The 21,242-nt window shown below is 49.9% G+C and overlaps 2 protein-coding genes across 2 annotated transcripts in view; one reads left to right on the top strand and one right to left on the bottom strand.

Annotated features, from left to right (window-relative positions):
• LOC131570264 (class I histocompatibility antigen, F10 alpha chain-like) overlaps positions 1-21,242 on the top strand; it is a 190,620-nt gene that overhangs the window by 83,580 nt on the left and 85,798 nt on the right.
• On the bottom strand, positions 13,918-20,117 carry LOC131570270 (zinc finger protein 551-like). Its single transcript, XM_058822632.1, has 2 exons — positions 20,000-20,117; positions 13,918-15,238 (listed from the first exon to the last, which is right to left on the bottom strand). Exon 2 carries the CDS (start codon positions 15,209-15,211, stop codon positions 14,285-14,287), a length of 927 nt encoding a protein of 308 aa, XP_058678615.1. The 5' UTR covers positions 15,212-15,238; positions 20,000-20,117; the 3' UTR covers positions 13,918-14,284.

Raw genomic sequence — 21,242 nt, 5'->3', positions numbered from 1 at the left:
CCCTGTGGTTTCCACCCACCATTCTCAGCTGTACCAATGCAGCCTCCCCCACTAGGTCCCAGTGGGTCACGTTTGCCAGTTGCTATGACCCTGTATGGGTCCAGACCAAGTATGTTCTTAAGGGTGTTGAATCACATCGGGGTCACCAGAGAACACTGTCAAGGCGGTCATGACACAAAGCAGAGATCACAAGCAGTCTCAGATGGAAACTCTTTATTATCGAAAATGGTGGACCTTTTATACACTTTCTAATTGTTTATACTTCTTCTACCCTAACTATTGGCCACAATAAATCAACATAACATCATTGGTGAAAAGTTACAGTGACTTCAACTAACTTTCTAAAATTACTTCATCCAGCTGCAAAGTTCTCTTCTTTTTCAATTCCTCACTTCTCTTGGTCTCCTTGGCTATAACCCTGGAGAGAGCTCCTTATCAACTTCTTGCTTCTTAACTTTCTTCTCACTCCTTTAGCTAACTGGCCCGCTGTTAGCCCCTTCCACACAAAGGCATTTGCTATACCAGCCCCCACAGCTTCATAGGTTGCCCTATGGTGAAGGTACACAGGTGGTTACATGCCTCTGTCATTTACAGCAGGGTGGGTTCATCCTTAGACAAGGACTTCAGAAGTTTTTTACACTTCTCATTAGCATTTTCTACAGCTAATTTTGAAAGCAGCACCTCTCTGGCAATGTCATTCTCAATTTGTCTTTTAAGAGCTTGTTTCAAGCAGCCCTTAAACTGCATATAAGGCTCCGCCGGTCCTTGAGTTACATAAGTAAATACATTTTGGGGGTCACAGCATTGGGAACCTTTAAATATGTGCTATGCACAGCTTCAGTAATACCCTCAAGGGCCTCACTAGGAATGTTGGTTTACCCAACAGGGTCTGAGTGGGTTCCCTCTCTGGCCAGGTGGTAAGTCATGAGGGCTGCTATATTCTCGTTTGCAGGTCACACAAATTTCACAAGCAAAGCTCCTAACCCCTTTTTCTGCTGAGCATCTGTGGAGGCCAGTGGGCCTAGAGAACAAAGGCCATTATAGTCCTTTGGACTGAGAGACAGACCCCAAGCTGGAGAAATCTCCCCTGTTCAGGGCAACGGAGCAGACCCTCTTCCAAGATGCTTTGCTGTATATACAAATGTACCCAGTTCTACCTTCCTGTTTGAACTGTTGGCCTCTCCCTCCCTTTTTCCTTATATTTATATGTCCTTGAATGTTCTCCCTTCCCTGCATATCCATTGGCCCCATATTGCCTCACTGTCCCAGCCCCTTTACCCTATTGGCTGCCACCCCACGTCTCCCCTCTGTACCGCCCTGAGCCCTCAGCCGTTTGGCTCTGATGCTCTAATCCGCTCCCCCTTGTCCCTTGTATTTAAACTGGGACCTCCCACTGTTCTTTTTGTCTTTGTCCCTGGACTACTTTGTGCGTGGCTGGAATAAACCTCCTCCTCTGACCTCCATAGACAGGCCCTTCCCACTTCTTTGTTGTTGTGATTCTACAAGAGAAGTGTGTGCTGCAGTGATTCTGTGTGTGTGTGCCTGTGCCACTGAGCAGCTTCATTACTGGAGATGCTTCTTCAAGGTCACAGCTCTGCTGCCTCTCGCTCCACCACCAATGGGCTAGCGGCTTGTGACAGCTGGCAGCCTGAACAAGGACCTCTTCAGAGCATTCTTGGGGGTGTCTTCAGTAGTTTTTTTGCTAGTCAAATTAAGCCATGTTCGGAGCAGCCAGTTCCCAGAGGAGACTGTTAAGTTTTATTGGGGGAATCCCACAGGCGACCAGCAACCTTCTTGAGGTGATAAGATCAGTTGGAGCTGACGAAGCACCTGGAGAGCTTTTGTTGACCCACTGTCTTGTGAGTAATATATTTGGGGGTCACCCTTTTTTGTCTTTCCTTTGCCTTCTTTTCCTCTTGGATGTTGGGAGGAAGTGTGGGGATGGGAGCCAAACTGACCCACCCACAGAGGAAAGTTTATACCCAAGTTTATACAAGTTAATGGAATCCTTGTTGGGGAAAATTTTCATTTTTCAAAGGGAGATTTAAAATCTTTTCTTCATTGGTTGTTCAAGTATTATCCTGATGTTATGAAGGAATCCATTCTAATGAGTTCTGGGACCATATAGGGAAAAGGTTCTACGTTCTTCAAGCTAAAGGGGATCTTTCAGTGGATAATTTTATCCTTTGGCCTTATTGTTACATCTGTAGAAAATGTTGGGAAACATTCAGGACCCCAGTTTAACACCCTTTGTCCGCATTCCTCCCCTCACATCCCAAAACCCTCTTCCCTGCCTCAGGAATCCTGCCAGCAGGCACAGGGTTGCTACCGTCTCCCTGATATCTCCCAATCTCCTCTGTCCCCTCTCCAGGGCAGCACTGGCCATGCTGCCTTGGGCTCTCCCCTAACCCTCTTACCAATGTCCACATACCCAGTACTACCACCCCCTGTTGTTCTCCCAGATGATGCCAGGAATGTGGCCTGCCCTACCATCTTGTCTTCTCCCACTCCAAGTTTTCCTGCCTTTTCTCCACAAAAATGTGCTGACCCCACAAAGGCAATGGCCATTTTGTCGCCTCCCTGTCCGGCTAAAAATGATGCCTCTGACCCTCCTCCTACTTTCTCTATTCCTGTAATCGTGCCCTGCCCCTCCCTTGTCTGTCAGCAAGTGAGTCCGTGTTGGGACTTCCCCTCTCTATTGGGAATCCCTCCCCATTGTGCACACCATCCCTACCCCCTCCTCTCTTGACTCCTCTCCTGATAGTCCCTACCCTTCCCATTCCCACAACACTGAAGCCAGAAGTGGTGATGACAGTGACCAGAAGGAGGCCATATTGGCTTCCACAGCTGCCCACAAACAGGCAGATTCCAGCTGCCCCAAGAGGTTCCATGCAGTCATCAAGCTCCCTCCATCCTCCTCGGATGATGAGAGTAGGGATTCCTCAGACCTGGATTCTGGTCTTGAGTCTGAGGATCACTGGGCCAAGCTGCAGAGGGTAGCTACCTGGGAGGGCTCAGAGCTCGCCAAAAAGATCTTGGGCTTGTCAATTATATGTAAACACAGCAGAAGGGTAACTGCAATCAATTCCTGGGAGCCAATCCTCTATGGGGAATTTAAAGAGCTCTGCAAAGTGGCCAAGGAATACGGTCGGGGGTTGCATTTCCTAAAAGCTTTCTGGAAGCCACCTTCTCTTCCCTTGTCTTGGTCGTGCATGAAAATAAAAATATCATGAACTGCCTACTCTCCCTGTGTCACAATCCATCCTTACAAATGGGTTTCGTGATTGTTCGTGGATTTGATCTCAGAGTGCAAAAAAATGACACAGCACAGGGGGGTTTGCAGTGACAATCAAAACAAATGCACCTTTGTTGAATAACCACAGCCAAATGCGTTGGGGAGGTATTGGGGAAAAACCGGAAAAAGAAGGAAATGAGGGAGGAAGAGTAAAGAAGGTATATAGCTACCAAACATAGAACAGTGAAATCCCTTGATGTCCAGGCGATGGAGTTCACCAGGTCAGGTCTAGGGAGATCTTGAAATCTCTAGCTCAGTCAGAGGTTTTTATTATGATAACTCTATTGAAAATTGCAAGGATTGGGGGGGGAAACAGATAAAATAAATAATAGATGTAACAGGTAGTCCATGTTCTCAGCAGTGAGAGCCATTGTTTTCTTGGTCCAGTGGTCACAACCTGCAGGCAAACATCTTGCTTTGGTCAGCTTGCCTCCCCCACACACCTCTCCAGGATTGGGGGTTTCATTCCCAGTCCTTGGAAGGAGGAGTGGGGCCTTTTCACATGGGGGTTACATGTCTCGGTCTTTGATGGAGAGGCTTCTTACATCTCAGTCTGTCTGTCACAGTGGTTGCAAAACAGGTAAGGGACCACCCAAGACTCAGGAGAAGTCCAGCCAGGCCGAGAGGTAGGACAGCTTTTAAGGCTACTGCTGCAAAAAGGCAAGATGCCCCTTCCTTCTTTCATTGGGCTTTGTGTAGCATACAGCAAACAACACCTGTTAACAATAGCTTAGCACTGTGCTCAGGTCTCAGAGCTGTTGGCATGTAATTTTCTCCAACAGGGCCAGAAACTTCAGACAAGGGTCTTTTCTTCAGTGCTCCCCTGAGGAAGCGAAGGCACTCAACCCATCCTTATTGATCATCATCGAACTCTGATTTATTGATCCTACTTACACACTTTTATAGTGCTGTTTATTAAGCTTATACATATTACAAAACCCGAGCTCATCATTGGCCACAGATTACACACCAACCCCTACTTTGTTGCCAAAACCTGTGATTTTCTTGTTGAGACTAATACTTGTTTTTCTCATCCGGTTATTAACTTGTTATTTATCATTCAAGGCCTCCATGTTTTCCACCATGCTTTCTCATCACTACTCAAGGACATGGTGTTTACTGTTGTTAAGGAAAAAGCCTGAGAACTTGCTGCTTACAGCTGCCTTTTACTTTTTAACCAGCTATATATGTTCATGGCCCTCTTTCCTTCAAGCCATATCTGAGCAAAATTCTCCAACAAATTCCCCATTTTTTTTTTCTTTTTTGCTCAAGGAGGATAGTCTGCCAGGTTTTTTCTATCATTCTACTGACCATATTTTGAATATAATTAAAAATACAAGGTAAAATAAGCAAAAGCATTAAAAGCACATCTAATATCTCTATAGCATATGTCACAAGGTTCCTCAGCCACAGTTCAAGCAATGGCTTTTACCCCAAAGGGTTAAAACCACCCCCAACTGAGCCATAATGTCCTGCCTTATCAGGCATTGCACAGTAGGTGGTAACTGGACTACTGAAAAAGAAAGTGTTAGCTGCTTTTCATTCATGTGAACCTGGAGAGGAGGCGAAGGGCTAGGGCTAATAATGCTGGAATTTGCTCCAGTGTCCAACAAGCCTGAAAATGATCCTTTCTGTCCTTGAAATTCCACTTCCACCCTTTTCTTGGGTCTCTCAGAAAGGTTCAAAGTCAGTAAGGTAAGTCCTCTGGTGGATTCAAAACCATTTCCCCCCCTCTCTTGTCCTTTTATAGTCTGTAATCCCTTAGTCATTTGGCTCAAGTGGCACCAGCTGAGCAATTCTCAGTCCTTTGTTAATTTAGAGTGGTGGGAAAGGAGTATGCACCATAACCATATAGTCCACACCAATGACACCAAGCAAAACAAATAATCCCAACAAAACACAGATGATCTTCCGAAAAGCAAAGCACCCAGCTTGACCCTGTATAACAATAGGTCCATGAATCCCTGTCAGAATTTTTCGTGGGTGTGGGGTCATCAGGATAATTTCTATGGCGGCTGCCAGTTCCAAGCCGAAGCTCCCTGTGGTGTTGGGTTGGAGACAGGAGAGGGTGCTGACGCTGCAGCAACGACTTGTGTCGGTGCGCAGTCACTGCGGTTCTGGCAACAACTAGGCGCTGGAGGCAGTGCTGCTGACGTTTGAAGAGGTGCAAGAGCACCTAACACCTGATTTTGAGAGGACTTTGCCTGTTCTTGTAAGCCTAGCCCTAATTGTTTGATTGCATCTACTACAAAGGCTTCTGCTCCTGTTGGCACCAAAGCCATCCTCTCTAATGCCTCCTCTATAGTCCAATTGGCACCCAGAGTATTAAGCACTCTCCTAGTAGTAGAATTACAATTTTGGAGAGCACACTCCTTGAGTAATGCCCCCCTAAGATATTCTGGCACCCCAGCCCTTTCAATTGCGACAGCAGCCTTATCAATAAATGACCCGAATGACTCTTCTGCCCCTTGCTTAATTCTCATAAACATGGGTCCCCCTCCTGGCTCTTTTACCCTCTCTATAGCAAGCCTGACCAACCTCATACCCTCCCGGCATTTCTCTTGCCCCAACAAAGCTTGTGCCTCAGTACGAAGAAAAGGTCCCAGGCCCATAAGCTCGTTAACAGTTATGCCATGGAGAGGATCTCCGGGCTGCCTCTGGACCGCCACACACTCGTTCACAAGCCCCTGCCAATGCGCATTAAATAACAACTGCTGATGTTGAGTAAAAATCAATTATCTAGTCCTCGACAATCATTCACCAAAAGGAGACTGGTATCAAAAAGTAGTCTAACATCTGTTTAGCTGGCTCACTTTTCACTCTACATTGACTAACAGTAGACCTCAGTTGAGACAGCAATTTCCAATCAAGAGCTGTAATAGTAGCCTGCATGCCCCCTCCCTCCCGCGGATTGAATACAACAGGACAAGCCAGCTTGGTAGCAGTGCTGATAACTTCCTTATCCCCCTTTTTCATAGCATCTCTGGCAAAGTTAGCCCAAGCCAACCTCCACTCCCTTGCAATAGCCCCCGCTAGGTCGTTTCCCACCCCAGGGATCAGCTCATTGATTTTCGGGAGATTATCGGGTGGTCTTGGCCATAGTTCGTGTTGTTCAGAGGGTGTGGAAGCCTCAGAAGCACTCTGTGTAGCCTGGCTTGAAGCAGAAGAGGGCGGCGAAGCAGGTAATAAGACCGTCCTCACTGCAGGGGCTAACGGTATTCCCCTGTCCTGATTGTATCCCCTGTCCTGATCGTAATCTTTATTATACCCATGAGCGGCGGTAGCCTGCTGGGCAGCCTTTTTCTCAGCCTGAAACTGCAGTAATTCATTGCGAACGACCCGCCATAATTTTCCTAACTTCTCGGCAGTTTTATCGCCCTCTAAAGTAGCCTCCCATAATAAATCACCGAATTTACGCCACTCCGTTAACTCGTGAACCGTATGGGGGTTAATAAAAACTCCCCTATCGTAGCCATAAGCCAATAGCCCTGGCAAATCCTTCTGCAAATCTATCCCCTTAACCTGCCTTTTTTATAAAAAGGCAGTAAATAAATCATATGCTGCTTGCCTTTCCATACCTAAAATCGTCAGCACTGTTGCAGCCTCTTCAAGGTCCGGCAGCACGTATCAGTCGGGCTCGCCTGTACGACACCGGAGGCACGACGCATCTCAGCTTCTTTTTTATCTGTTTTTTTTTTTCTGTTATCCACGTTTTCTGCCATCCCGGCTGCTTCTCAGGACCTGAGCCATGTTTCACTCTTCCATTGTGCGTTGCCGTATCACAATCGGGTGTCACCATTTGAGGAAGCAAAGGGAGTCAACCCATCCTAATTGATCATCATCGAACTCTGATTTATTGATCCCACTTACACACTTCTATAGTGGTGTTTATTAAGCTTATACATATTACAAAACCCGAGCTCATCATTGGCCACAGATTACACACCAACCCCTACTTTGTTGCCGAAACCTGTGGTTTTCTTGTTGAGACTAATACTTGTTTTTCTCATCCTGTTATTGACTTGTTATTTATCATTCAAGGCCTCCATGTTTTCCACCATGCTTTCTCATCACTACTCAAGGACATGGTGTTTACTGTTGTTAAGGAAAAAGCCTGAGACCTTGCTGCTTACAGCTGCCTTTTACTTTTTAACCAGCTGTATATGTTCACGGCCCTCTTTCCTTCAAGCCATGTCTGAGCAAAATTCTCCAACGCTCCCCAATGACGATCGTGAGGCAGATGAGAGACACTTTGAACAGAGTCTCACACCCCGGTCGAGTACATGCTGTGGGAGAGGCAGCAAAAAAGGCATCTCAAATCATTGGCAGACACGTATTCAAAAGATGCCAACAAATCAAATTTAACCCTTGAACAAATGGCAGGAGAAGGTGACTTCCAGATGCCACAAGACCAAGCAAAGGATTTACAAAAAGCTGCACTCAATGACATCACCACTGCTGCAAAGACATCCCAGCTCCTCACTCCCAATGACACCCTACATACACAGAGTTTCACTAATATCAAACAAGGGCAAGTGAAATTTTCATAAAAATGAAAATGAAATTTTCAATAAAAGTTGTAGACAGACCTAAAGTTGCACTTGAGAGACAAATAGAAAACCCAGAGGCTAAGAAGGAAGTGCTAAACAAAATGGCCTTGGCAAAGGCAAATGAGTGCAAAACAATATTAAGAGCTCTTCCCTTCGCCCCAGAACCTACAATCTACCAGATGGATGAGGCCTCCGCCAGTTTTCTTCCAATGAACACACTGTGGCAAATGCAATCTCTAAGGGAGAGGGCCATTTTAAACCTCCCAAAATGCTGCAAAATGTTTTAATTGTGGGGAACTGTGCCATTTTTTGAAGGACTGTCAAGAATACAAAATACCTAAAGACCAGCAGCCACCAAAGAGGTGCCATTCATGACATTGTATGGATTGCAACAGACATTCTAACAGCCGTTCTCAGTTTCGTTATCACCAGCAGCCTTCACCACCACCAGAACCATTATCAGTCAAAAAACTTCCAACAGAGCGGGGGGTGGCCCTGTGTGAAGACAGCAAATGGAAAGCTGTTTCACTCTACCCTCCCCACTATTCCAGAGGTCCCAAGATGAGGGAAATTCCCGTGGAGCTCTTCGTACTCCAAACAACAGACCAGAGTCACCAAGGCTTTCCAGCAAGTTCAGGTCAGGACCTGACGCCAGCTGGTGAGTGCTCTGTCTGTACAATTTGATGACTCTGCTTTCTATCATATTCCCATCAGAAAATATGGACCCCTAGAGGACCTGAGGGATGTGCTGGTAATAGGAAATTGTACTCATGGACCAAATGAAATACATATTACAACAGCAGTACAAACTGTTGGACCAACTGACGAAATCACAGTCACTGTCTGCTGCACAAAACCACCACACTTCCTGACAAAGAGACTGTGATTATCCAAGCCTTTTTATTGCCATTAGACATACACAGTATCCCAGAGCACCCAATGGCATTCTGAGTTGAAATCATGGGCCAAGACAAACCTCTTACAGAGGGTGGCCTGTCAAATAAAGGTAATAACATCTACCTACAAGGGATGATGGACACAGGGGCCAATGTTACTATCATTACACAAACGAAATGGCCCCCGAACCAGGAGCTGACTCCTGTCACTGGTGTCATCTCAGTGATCGGAAGTGCCATGGTCTCCATGAAGAGCAAGCATACTATCACAAAAGAGGGACCAGAGGGCCAAACTGCCACCATCAGGCCATTTGTAGTCAGGGCACTCATCACCCTGTGGGCCAGGGACCTACTGTCCCAGTGGCCAGCTTGACTTGATATTCCACCTCCATCCCGGGATTTCTAGTTGGGGCCATTGCAGAGTGCACCACCCCACCACTCACCTGGAAGACTGACACCCCACCGTGGGTGGATCTGTGGCTCCTCTCAACAGAGAAATTATGTACTCTCAAGCTCCTCCTGGAGGAGCAGCTTTCCAAGGGACACATTGTACCTACCAACAGCCCTTGGAACTCCCCTGTCTTTGTTCTTAAAAACCTGGCAAGGACAGGTGGAGGCTCCTCCATGACCTTTGTAAAATTAACGAGGTCATTGTAGTCTGGCCTTCTCTCTCCCTTCATGCTTCCCCATGACTGGAGACTGGTGGTCATAGATATCAAAGGCCACATTTTTAACATCCCTCTCTATCCCCAAGATGCTCCCATATTCGCTTTTTCCTTTCCCTCCCTGAACAGGCACATCTGAAGCAGTACCACTGGTGAGTCCTCCCTCAAAGTGAGAAAAACTCACCCTCTATATGCCAGTGGTACATGGCCCATGTCCTGTCTCCCATCCAAAGGACTTTCCCAGATGCCATCATCCTACATTATATGGATGACATTCTGTCTTGGTTTGAAAAGACAGGTGTCTGCTAAGGAAGGCAGGAGCTTCCTGTGAAATGGAAAATGTAAACTCCCTCCCTCTGAAATATTATAATTTTGAAATTAAAAAGCTCTCAAGCAAAGATATGGGAAGAACTGTTCTTTACTAGGAAAAATAAAAATACAAATGCAATAGTACAAACAAAAAAACCCCACTGACCGAGTCAGAACATGACCTGACACGCAGTGGGTCACAGTGGTGGTAGCAGTCCTATTAAATGGTGGCTGTAGTGCTCCTGGAGTGACAGGTGTGGTTCTGTTGAAGCAGAGATCTTGTAGAAAGGTGGAGTTTTCCTCTGAAGGTCCAGTGGTGGCGTAGATGGGCCTGGACTTCCTCTGGGAATCCAGTGGAAAAGAAAGCTGCTCCTCTGGGAATCCAGTGGGAAAAGGCTGTCTCTCTTCTTCCAAATGTCAAATTATATCCAGGTAGGAGTGCTGGGCTCCTCCCTCTGGCTGGAGCATCTCACAATGGGATGATGAAATTTTTATCAGTCATGCAGTGACACTCAATGGCCCAGTAACAGAAGATATCTCCCAGAGGGGTATTGTTAAGCCATAAAGGAAACTGCTGCAAGAGATGGTCTGAAGTTTCCCTCATTTGCCTCCCGACCGTGGCAAGGACAGAGACGAAGATCCTGAAGACCCTGGCTGGAGTTCTGGCCTGGTTGAGGTGTATGCTCGCCAAGTGATTGTTTGCAGCTGTGCTTGCTGTGTCACCACAGTACAACTGCTTCGAGCAGGGGCTGACAGCGAGCGGCTTGCTCTGTACACTTACACCTGCTTCACGATCCCCGCTCATCACAATGGCCCCCACCCTTTGGCCAAATGAACTTTCTGGGATAACTTTGGTGATCCCCTACAGAAAATCCCTCATTTGCTTCACGACTGTAAGGACCTCTCCCAAGGACTGAGACTGAGACCCTTAAAATTCTAACACAGGGCACTGGCCTGAATGATGGAAGATGTTTGCCAAGTACTGTCTGCAGGTGTGTTTGCCGGACCAAGACTGGTTTCTCATGGACACCAATCCTGAAAACAATGGATGCCATTCACTGCTGAGATTGACTGTTCCTGTTTTGGAACATGGACTATCTGTACTCATTTTCAATAGACTTATTCTTCATTGTCTTTTTATGTCTTGTTCCCCCCTCAGTGGACGACTATAAAAGACCCCTGAGTTATCCAAAGATATTGAGATTCTTCCCGACATGACAAGACAGATCTATTGGCTGGATGCCAAGGATTTTGTCTCTCCCTTGGTAGCTATTCCCACCCCTTCTTTTTCTCTCTCCCTTTATCTGCTTTCTATTTTTTTTATCGCTTTTGCTATGGGTACTCAATAAAAGGTGCATTTGTTTTGATTAAGACTAAAATCCCCTCTGTGTTGTTTGTGCACTCTGAGATCGGTAAAATGGACTATTACAACCCCACTTGTACGAGCGGATCATGCCATTAAATTGGCATCATGGACCGGATTCCAACAGACAGAGGGGTTTGCAGGGTTGTGCGGAGTTTGTAACGGGGGAAGGATATTTTACTCCAGCCGCACTGAGCCCGACACCCCAACAGGGGTGAGCGGTTGTCTAGAAAGCAAGGGGGGTGATTCGAATTTGCCACAAACTGCACAAGCCTAGGTGAAAAGCACCCGCATACTCAACTGAGGGTTCTGTCTTCAGAATTTCACAAAAGATCTCTTAGTGCAAAAGGGGAAACTGTTTTTTGTGTATGTGTGAATCTGGACTGTCTGGGAAGTGAAGGGACTACTTGAAGTAACTGAGTAGAACCTCCCAGGCACATTTAGTCTCTTCACCCACTCAGGGAATTGGGAAGGGAACGGAAACACAGCAAAGGCTGTGAGATTGTGTAACTTAAGTCCATACCTCCCTGTCGTGGTTTTTAGTCCCTTCACAAAATGACTGAAAACCTCAGCACAAAAGTTAAAGCTGAATTTTATGCTCTACTAGCCAAACACAATGCCAAACCTTCTCCAGGAGGAGAAGAATGGGCACAAAGTAACTGATTTAATTTGGAAAATGTTATTGTTAGAGTATGTTCTTTACAACATGAAACAAAATTTAAACTGGGCAAAAACAAAACTATTTTCTGCTCAGTTTTGGGAGCTTGTCTCACAGCAGCTATAGAAACTCTCTTAAAGTGAAGAAGTGAGGAAAAAGCTATAATAGACTCCCTTCAAAACCTAGTTGAAATTTGGCAAAAACAATTAAATGAAGAAAGAAATGAGATCCATCTGTTACAAGCTGCCCTTAGAGAGGAACATGTTAAGAATTCACTGAATGCTGATTCCTCAACACAGGCAGAGGAAAAGAAACTCCTCACATTAAACAGATTTATCCCCATAAGGAACTAGAAGCACTAAAACACTGTGGAGAAAACTGCTGCCCTCACTTGAGACCCTTGGTTAAAACAGAATATAATTATGTTAATGATGAAGATTTTGAATCACATATCACAACTGAACAAATACCATTCAGTGCTACCGAATTAGCTAAGCTGAAGAAAAAATATGGCCGCCTTCCACAAGAATCGGAGAAGAATATGTCTTCTGAGTGTCCCTCAGTGGTGGAGATCAAATTAAATTAACTGAACAGGAGGCCAGTGGGTACTGGGGACATGGAGTTTTCTTAACAACAGGAGATAAGTGTGACACATGGTCCCTGACACAATGTGCGGCTTTCTGGGCTGGGGGAATTAATCCTTTGGAAATGGGAGACCCTTTAGCTATAGTCAGTACCCTCGACCAGCTTTTGAAAAGCGTCCACAAAGACACCTGCCTGCAAATGGTTCATGGAATAAAAGTTGATTCCTGGTTTTCAGTCACCAATGCAATTACCTGTAAAACCTGAAATTATTACTTCTTTAATTCGAGGGCTTCCAGAACACCTAAATGTACAGCAATTACTTTATAGAAAACCATCATGGCCTTGGGTCCCATAGAGAGACTAGGTAGATTCCTTGGTAACCCCACCGACCAAACTGGATCTACTGATTCTGGCTTCACTCCTACTCCATCCCCTCACAGCCCCCAGCTTCTCAATCTAATTCACCTGCCAGTAGCTGTAAAGTTTGGACATGGAGTGAGGTTGCAGTAGATTAGATTAATTACAGTAGACAATATGGACCTGTAAAAACCCTGGAGGAGAAATCAGAAAAAACAAATGGTGTTTGGTGTTGCCTTCTGGTATAAGGCAAGGCGGCCTGGTTCTGAGGAAACGGCACGGCAACCCACTCTCCAGGGTCGCTCGGGCCAAGGACGCACGCAGACACCAATGTGGTGGATGGTCCAAAGGCCTTTATTATCTCATCTCTTGGGTTTTTATAGTCTAAGGGGTCTCTACGTCAGAGTGGGGTCTGTCTTTACCATCTATGGTTAGTAAGGAGTGGAAAGTTACTGGGTAGGGGATGGAAAGTTACTGGTATTTGGTTTAGGGAGGCTAGATTCCTATGTTAATTTCTTATCTAAGGGGAACAGAGGGTCCTGCCTTCCCGTTACATTGCGAGATCTTCCGATCGCCTGTCCCTGTCTACCACAGTTTGGTTTATCAGGGCACCTCACACTGAAAATTTAGAGAAGGGAAAACAGATCCCCGTGGCCTCGGGCCTGGCCAGGACCTCCTGCTCCATCCCCGTGCTGATTTTGGGGGTGGGTCGTGTGTCCCCCAAGCCCCACTGTCACTCTGCCCCTACCTGGCTGCTCCCAGTGTTCCCAGTAAATCTTCCCAGGTAAACACAGTCCAGTTTATGGGGGGCACTGGGGAGGGACCTGGGGGGACCCCGCAGGGGGCTGTGACTGGGCAGGGAGGGTGGGGGCCAGGTGGGGAACACTGGGTGCTGCGGGTCTGTTTGGCAAGTGAGTCATCAGCTCTGCTCTCTCCGATTGGCTGATTCCCGTTCATCACATTCTCTGATTGGCTGAGGAGTGGCACAGAAGATGAGAGAAGGAAAGGGAGAGATCCCGCCCAGAGCACCAGCACGGGGACAACAGACGCAGCCTGGGCACAGGGAGTGAATTTATTACCAAGCAAATCACAGCAGCACAAGGAGAAGGGAAAGAAATCTCTCCAACACCTTCCCCCCACCCAATGGGGATCACCCAGAACAGGGGTTATTGACAATGGAGAGATGGGGACATCTGAGTTTAGATCAGAAGCCAATTTTATTGAGTATACCAGGGGTTTCACTTGCATGGTAGTTATATGGGGCTCTATTTTTGGTAACAATTTCTCATTGGTTACACATTCTTCATGACATCATGTCACCTGGTAACATTATCTTATCAAAATCTCACATGTTGCTTGGTCGCTTGCTGCCCAGGGAGCCTTTATCTGTGTCTGTCTTTCCCATGGTTTCTGCTTGATCAGACCTAAGATAACAGGCCCCTTTATCAGTTCCTCTGCACTCTCTATTTTATTCCCCATAAGGGGTCACCACGGATCTGCCCAACAACGGTCACTGGGGATCATCCAACATGCATCCACCAATGGGGGATGGAGCTGGAGCAGCGCACAAAGCTCTTCCCACACTCGGGGCACTCACAGGCTTCCCTTAGTGGTGCCTCCGTTGGTGTTGGGTCAAGGCTGAGCTCCTGGAGAAGCTCTTCCCACACTCCCCACAATCATAGGGCCTCTCCCCGGTGTGGATGCGCCGGTGGGTGGTGAGGGTGGAGTTGTGCTTGAAGCCCTTCTCGCAGTCGGGGCAGTGGAAGGGCCTCTCCTCCGTGTGAATCTGCTCATGTTTGACGAGATCGGAGCTGACGTGAAACTTCTTCCCACACTCAGGACACTGATAGGGCCTCTCCCCGGTGTGGATGCGCTGGTGTGTTCTCAGGGTAGAGCTCCACCCAAAGCTCTTCCCACATTCCAAGCAGGTGTAGGGCCGTTCCCCAGTGTGGATCACCTGGTGCCTCATCAGGCCAGAGCACTGCCTGAAGCTCTTCCCACATTTCCCACACTCGTAGGGCTTCTCGCCAGTGTGGATCATCTGGTGCCGAATCAGTTGGGAGCTCTGGCTGAAACTCTTCCCACACTCCCCACACTCGTAGGGCCGTTCCCCAGTGTGGATCCTCTGGTGCCGGATCAGGTCAGAGCAGTCTCTGAAGCTTTTCCCACAGTCCCCACACTCAAAGGGCCGTTCCCCAGTGTGGCTCTCCTGGTGCCGAATCAGGGTTGAGCTCCGGCTGAAACACTTCCCACATTCCCCACACTCGTAGGGCTTTTCCCCAGTGTGGATCTTCTGGTGCTGGATCAGGTTGGAGTTCCACCTGAAGCCCTTCCCACATTCCAAGCACTTGTGGGGCTTCTCCCTGCCATGAGGCTTCTCCCTGCCATGAGGCTTCTCCACCAGCTCTGAGCTCTGGCTGGATCTCTGGCCGCCTTCTTGGCTCAGGGGGGCTCTTTCCTCCCCGCAGCTCCCTGGGCTGGGTTTGCAGCCCCTCCTCGTGTGAAATCTCCAGGGCTTTTCCTTGTCCTCCATCCACACATGCCCTGGGAATGAAAAATCCTGGTTTGGGGAAAAAAAACAAGATAAGAGTGCCTTGGGCTGGTGGTTCCTCTATGCCCGAGTCATTGGGAACCTTGTCTCTGTAAGAACCGCCAAAACAACATGATTCAGCACAAAAATACTGCAATCTTCAAGACATAGATAAAAAACTCCGCCAACATCAAGATTCAGCCAAAACCACCTCCAAAATACAAAGATTCAGAACCCACAAAAAAACCGTAATACCAACATATTAGCCAAATAAAGCTCAGAAACACCAAGATTCAGCCCCCATGAAAATCATGGATCCTCCTCCCTGGATACCTGCTACATGTGAGGGGGAAACACTCCGGGAGCTGGGGGTAGAGGGTGCAGATACAGGGAGAGGTGGAACCTTGTGGTGCCACCTCTTTCTGCTCTTCCTCCTGTGTCTCCACACTTCTTCACACTCCTCTTCCTCCTGCTATTCCTCCTTCTCCTGCACAATCCCACCATCTCATCCCACGTGCAGCGTTTGACCAGTTTGTTCCTCAACCCTGCTTCTCCTTCCCTTCTCCTCCTGCCCCAGGCCCAGCACCCACTGCCGGCTCCCTCTTCCCCCCAAACCCACAGCATCCCACGGCAGGGGCAGGGATGGAGCTGGGGCAGGTCGGGCTGGGGCAGCGCTGGGCTCTCGGCCGCTCCCGCCCGCACTCGGTCCCCGCTGCAGCCGCTCCCGCCGGGACAGCGCGGGGGGGCCCGGCCTTGGCGCTGCCCCAGTCCCACCTCCCCAAATTCCCCTCGCATTTGGACAATAGGGCATGGATGTGTTGGTGTGCTGGGAAGAGACTGGGTGAAGGGGAGTGTGCAGCAATATGGCTAAAGCAGGAAGCAGCAAGAGGAATCTATGTGGTAAGAAAAAGAAAAGAGGAGGAAGAGAAAAATACTGAGGATTGGGATGTTTTTCAGCAGGGTCTTATCCTCAACCTTTGCCAGCTGATCATTTGTATCCCCGGTGTCCAGGACAGGAAATCAAGGAGGTCAGGGTTTCAGGGGGTTTCTCTGTGAGGGGCAGCGGCAGCACCGGGCGCAGAGCTGCGGCACCGGGAGCACGGGCTGGGGGCCTGTGGGGAGCTGCGGGGCCGGGCCGGGGCTGTGGGGCAGCCGGGGCTCAGCGCCGGGCGCTGCCTGACCCCACCAGCCCCGGGCAGGGCCGGCAGCGGCCCCCGGCCCCCAGGAGGCTGCGGGACGCCCCGGCCGCTGCCCGGCCCCGTGGAGCTGCCGGCCCTGCCCGCCGGGGGCGCCTTCGGACACTGCGGCAGGACAGGGAGCGGCTCTGGGCTACGGGCTGGGGAGGGCACCCTGAGAACCCGGAGGAGGAGCAAGGAACATCTGGGAAAGGCAGATTATTAGGGAAGGATCAAGATATTCTTTGGGTCGCTGAAAAACAAATGATTCTGCAGAAAGCTCAGCAGCTGTCAGAGGATGAGCAGCCACAGGCACTGAGGGGGCTGCAGGAGGGGCACAAGAAGGCCCTGCAGCACTTGGGCACAAAGGCACAGCAGGTGAATGCAAGAAGGGAGCAGCAAAAGGCCAAGCTGAAGGCAAAGGCCATGGCACAGTTCCTACAGCCCCTGAGGGATCAACCCCAGGGCACAAGGGGGCCCCAGCACCCAGGGCATGGCTCGGCCACAAGCACCTGGCAGAGGCATTGCCCTCCTCGGCAGGGGAGAGCCCACCCAAACAGCCCCTGGCAAGGAACCAGGGCTCCAGCTGCAGGGCACAAGGACACTGCAAGCACAGACAGCAGCACCCTCAGGACCAGCAAGTCCACCCCTTGATGGACATGGATTGCCAGGGCTGTCACAGCTCCCATCACACCAGGGATCCTCCACACTGGAACCCTTGAGAACATTCAGGCAGGGTCTGCATTGAGAGGAGGCCTCTCCTGATGGACACTGGGGCCTCTCAATGCACTCTGAATCTCAGACCCAAGGGGCGGATAATGCCAAAAATGTCTTGGATTATTCAGGGAAAGTGGGAAAGAGCAGCAGTTTTATTCAACCACTATTAGCAGATGTGGGAGATGGGTGTGAAATGCCTGAGTTTTTATTTGCTCCTAATTGCTATCATGATTTATTGCGAAGGGATTTGATCACTAAACACAGAATGCAAATTAATATTATAAAAGGTGATACAGAGGCCAGTTCTGTTGTACCTCTGTGTCAAATGTCTGGCCAGGCTTATGCTGAAGTGAGCCCAGAAGTGTGGGCAGCCCCAGGGAAAGAGGGAAAATTAGATATGGAGTCTGTCCAAAGTACTCTGAAGCAACCAGGACAAGTGGTTTCTAAAAGCAACACCCTGTTCCAGGGGAGGGAAGGAAGGGGAATCAGACACAGCGCAGGTCACCGCCCCATGCTCAGCTCAACCTGCGAAGCTGTGGGTACTCGTGAGAGCCTGGCACTGAAATGCCCTGAGCAGGAAGGCTTCAATATCTTCTACTGACACCATGGCACCTAACGGGGTGACAAAAGGAATTCTGAAAAGCTGATAGGCCACCAGAAGAAATCCCACAACACCATGGACCAGCGCCTGGGAACCCAAATCAATTTATATCAGAAGCCACAGAACCCATTTCTCATTTCCATGCATCATTAGATTACAAGCTGTCCTCAAAATAATAACCAACCAGACAGCTCCAGCACCTGACCTTCCTGCTGACCAATCCACTGAAATGAGGAACACAACATTTCACCATGGGATGGGATCAGATCATCTGTTAGCAGAAAAAGGAGGAGTTTGTGAAAAATTTAATAATTCAAACTGCTGTTGGCAAATAGATGACAAAGGAAAAGTGGTGAAACAGAAAACAAAGGAAACAAGAAAGCAGCTCATGTTCTGGCCCAAACATGGAAACGATGGGAATGGGACATGGTTTCATGGCTCCCTGGCAGACCATGGGTTAAACAAATGCTGTTTCTCCTCTCATGTGCTACAGCAACTCTCATCTTTTTACCATGCTCCACACCTTGAGAGTGCAGCTCATTCAGCAGCTGAGTGAGGGGATGCAGATGGCAGCCAGACCTCTTAATCCAGAAATGGCTACAGAAGGACAGGGAATGAGGGCACTGAGAATAATCCCAAATCCAAAGAGGACCCAGGAAGAAAAAACAGTCAATGAGTGAATCTGCTTGGAGATAGGGTCAGGGACTTGTAGATAAGGAAGTAATGGGAGAAGCCATCAGCTTTAGAAAATGTTAGAAATTGACACTGAAAGCTCCTCAAAGTCCTGCTGAATTCCTGAACTTCCAGAAGAACAAAGACTGAACACAGCAGTGAATATCGGCTGTTATACAAAAATGGGGATGCACATTAACGAGGACATGCAGTTACCGGATCGGGAGGTCTGAACCTTCCAAGTACCTCAGCCAGTGGGCAAAGGGAGAGGGAGATGAGCCGGGAAAATGAGGACAAAAAGGAGGCTGCGAACTACAACAGTGGCAGAGACCGCACGGCAAATACGCCACGGCCTCTCCCTCTGCTCAGCAATAAAGTCACTTTTACAGGACTCCTCTGTCTCCTCTGGGCACAGAAACCTCCGGCCACGGCAATTTCCCCGCACAGCCCCGGGCACGGGGCAGCCCCCTCTGTCCCAGCCACAGCAACCGGGCCGAGCCAGCGCTGCTCCGCCAGCGGCTCCTGCCGAGGCAGCGGCCGCAAGGAGACCGCGGGCAGGGGATGCCCGAGAGGGGCCCCGAGCCCCTGGGAAGCCCCTGCAGAGCCATGGAAGCGGCTCCTGGCGGCACCGTGAGCCCGGGGCGATCCCCGCTGGAGCAGCCCGTTCCCGAGGGATGTGTCCCGTGGGAGGGACCCCAGGCTGGAGCAGGACGAGGATTCCTGTCCCTGAGGGGAGGCTGTGACAGGACCGGGCTGTGACCCCCATCCCCTGCGCCTCTGGCTGGGGAGAAGGGAGGGAATGCGGGACAGAGTTAAGCCCGGGAGGGAGGGAGAGAGAAGTGGGGGGAGGATATTTTCGTAGGAATTATTTCAGTTCTCATTCTCTTGCCCCGCTATGTTTGATAATAAATTCAATTAATTTCCCCAAGTGAAATGTGAGAGGAATGATGGATTTTGTTCTTACAAACAGGCTGTGGGTCTGCTGGCAGATCAAACCAGCACTGAGAGATAAAAGAAACAATGGAAAAGATTCCACTGATTGATGAATGGGAAAAGATATTTGCTTTTACAAACAAACTTTAGGTTTGCTGATAAATGAAACTGAACGCTGAAAGATGAAAGAAACAATGAGGGAAAACCCTAAATTCCATAAGAATTAAAAATTAAAAGGGAGGTTGTACATCAGAGCGAAATCTTAAGTATCGGGAGTAGGGGAAATTTGAACCTCTCAAGTACCTCAGCCAATGGGGAAAGAGAGAAGGAAAATGCGGCCGGGAAACTGGGATTAAAAGAGAGGCTGCGTCCTCCAAAAATTGGAGACGGGGAATGCCCCATGGCATCTCTCTTTATTCGGATAAAGTAAAAGGATTCCTCTGTCTCCTTTTTGGACACAAACCTCTGAGGTTTGTGGATTAACTCTCCTGACAAGTGCGTTGTGCCCGTCACCAGTGATTGAACTGTCCCCACGCTTACCCAGACCCCCGAGCCTTTCCTTACGTGCTCTGTTTCCTGACCAGGGACAGGAGGGAAGTGACAGAGAGGTTTTGGCCTCTCTGCAGCATCCCCTGCTCCGGCCTGGGCTCCTGCCGAGGCTGCAGGCGGGTCCCGGCTCCGTCCCGCACTCACCCCAGCTCCCAGCGCCCTCAGGTCCCGGTCACGCCGAGCTCCCGGCGGTTCGGGGCAGCAGCAGCGGCTCCTTGGCCTCCTGCCCGGGCCGGGCCCAGCGCCGGGGCCGCTCCAAGGCCGCGGCTGCCGGGAAATGCCGGAGTGCGGGGAAAGGGAGGCGGGGCCGTGCCGTGTGCAGAGCCCGCCCCTCGCTACGATTGGCTGATTCTGCCGTCACTCCTCGAGCTCGCGCGCTGATTGGTGGGAGCGGGGCCAAGCACGGCCCCTGGTGCCGCCCTGAGGGCGGCCTTGGCTCGGCAGAGCCGCCATTACCGGAGTGTCCGTGCGGGCCCGGGAGCGGTCGCAGTGGCCGGTGCCCGGTGAGGCGGCGGCGGAGCTCGGAGGCAGCCCCAGCGCAGCCTCCGGGCACGGGGCAGGCCCTTCTGTCCCAGCCACAGCAACCGGGCCGAGCCAGCGCTGCTCCGGCAGCGGCTCCTGCCGAGGCAGCGGCCGCAAGGAGACCGCGGGCAGCCGCTCCAGCAGCGCCCTCACGCCAGCGGCAACACGGGCCGGACACGGCACAACGAACCCGCCTGAGCCCCCTGCAGTCCCCGAGGCCCGCAGCCAGCCCCGAGCCCCCGCACAACCCAGCGCGGCTCCCACCTGCGCTGCGGCCGCCTCCGAGCTCCGCCGCCGCCTCACCGGTGGGGTCCCGGTCACCCCGTGGATGATCCCGGTCACTCCCAGTATGTTCCAAATTACTCCTGGTAGGATCCCAGTTGCCCCCAGCATGCTCCCAGTAGCTCCCAGTCATGCCCTGTATGGTTCCTTTCATTCTCAGTGAAAGCTCTCTGTGGCCCCAGTCACCTCCAGTGTGATCCCAGTTACTCCGAGTACTATGCCAGTCACTCCAAGTGTCACCCCATCAGTCCCAGTATGATCCAAATATGACCCCAGCATGGGCCAGCTGCTCCCAGTACGATCCCAGTTGGTCCCTGCATTATTCCAGTTTCTCCTCTTCACCCCTACTACAGATCTGATCACTCCCAGTATGATTGCAGTCAATCCCAGGATTATCCAAAGCATTCCCAGTCCCTCCCAGTATATCTCAATTGTCCCCTGCATGCTCTGAGTTGCTCCCAGTCGCCCTCAGTGTGGTCCCAGTATATCCCAGTATGATCCCTAGTGCCTCAGTTCTGCTTCCAGTGGGTTCTTTTCCCAGTCTGTCCCAGTCCATCCCAGTCCCTCCCCAGCAGCTGCTGCC

Source organism: Ammospiza caudacuta, chromosome 33 (genome assembly GCF_027887145.1).
Source record: "Ammospiza caudacuta isolate bAmmCau1 chromosome 33, bAmmCau1.pri, whole genome shotgun sequence".
NCBI lineage: Eukaryota > Metazoa > Chordata > Aves > Passeriformes > Passerellidae > Ammospiza > Ammospiza caudacuta.
This window is presented reverse-complemented; position numbering and strand designations above follow the sequence as displayed.

Bases quoted from the DNA above. Each gene is read 5' to 3' on its own strand.
- LOC131570270 (XM_058822632.1), bottom strand. From the start codon at position 15,211: ATGGAGGACAAGGAAAAGCCCTGGAGATTTCACACGAGGAGGGGCTGC.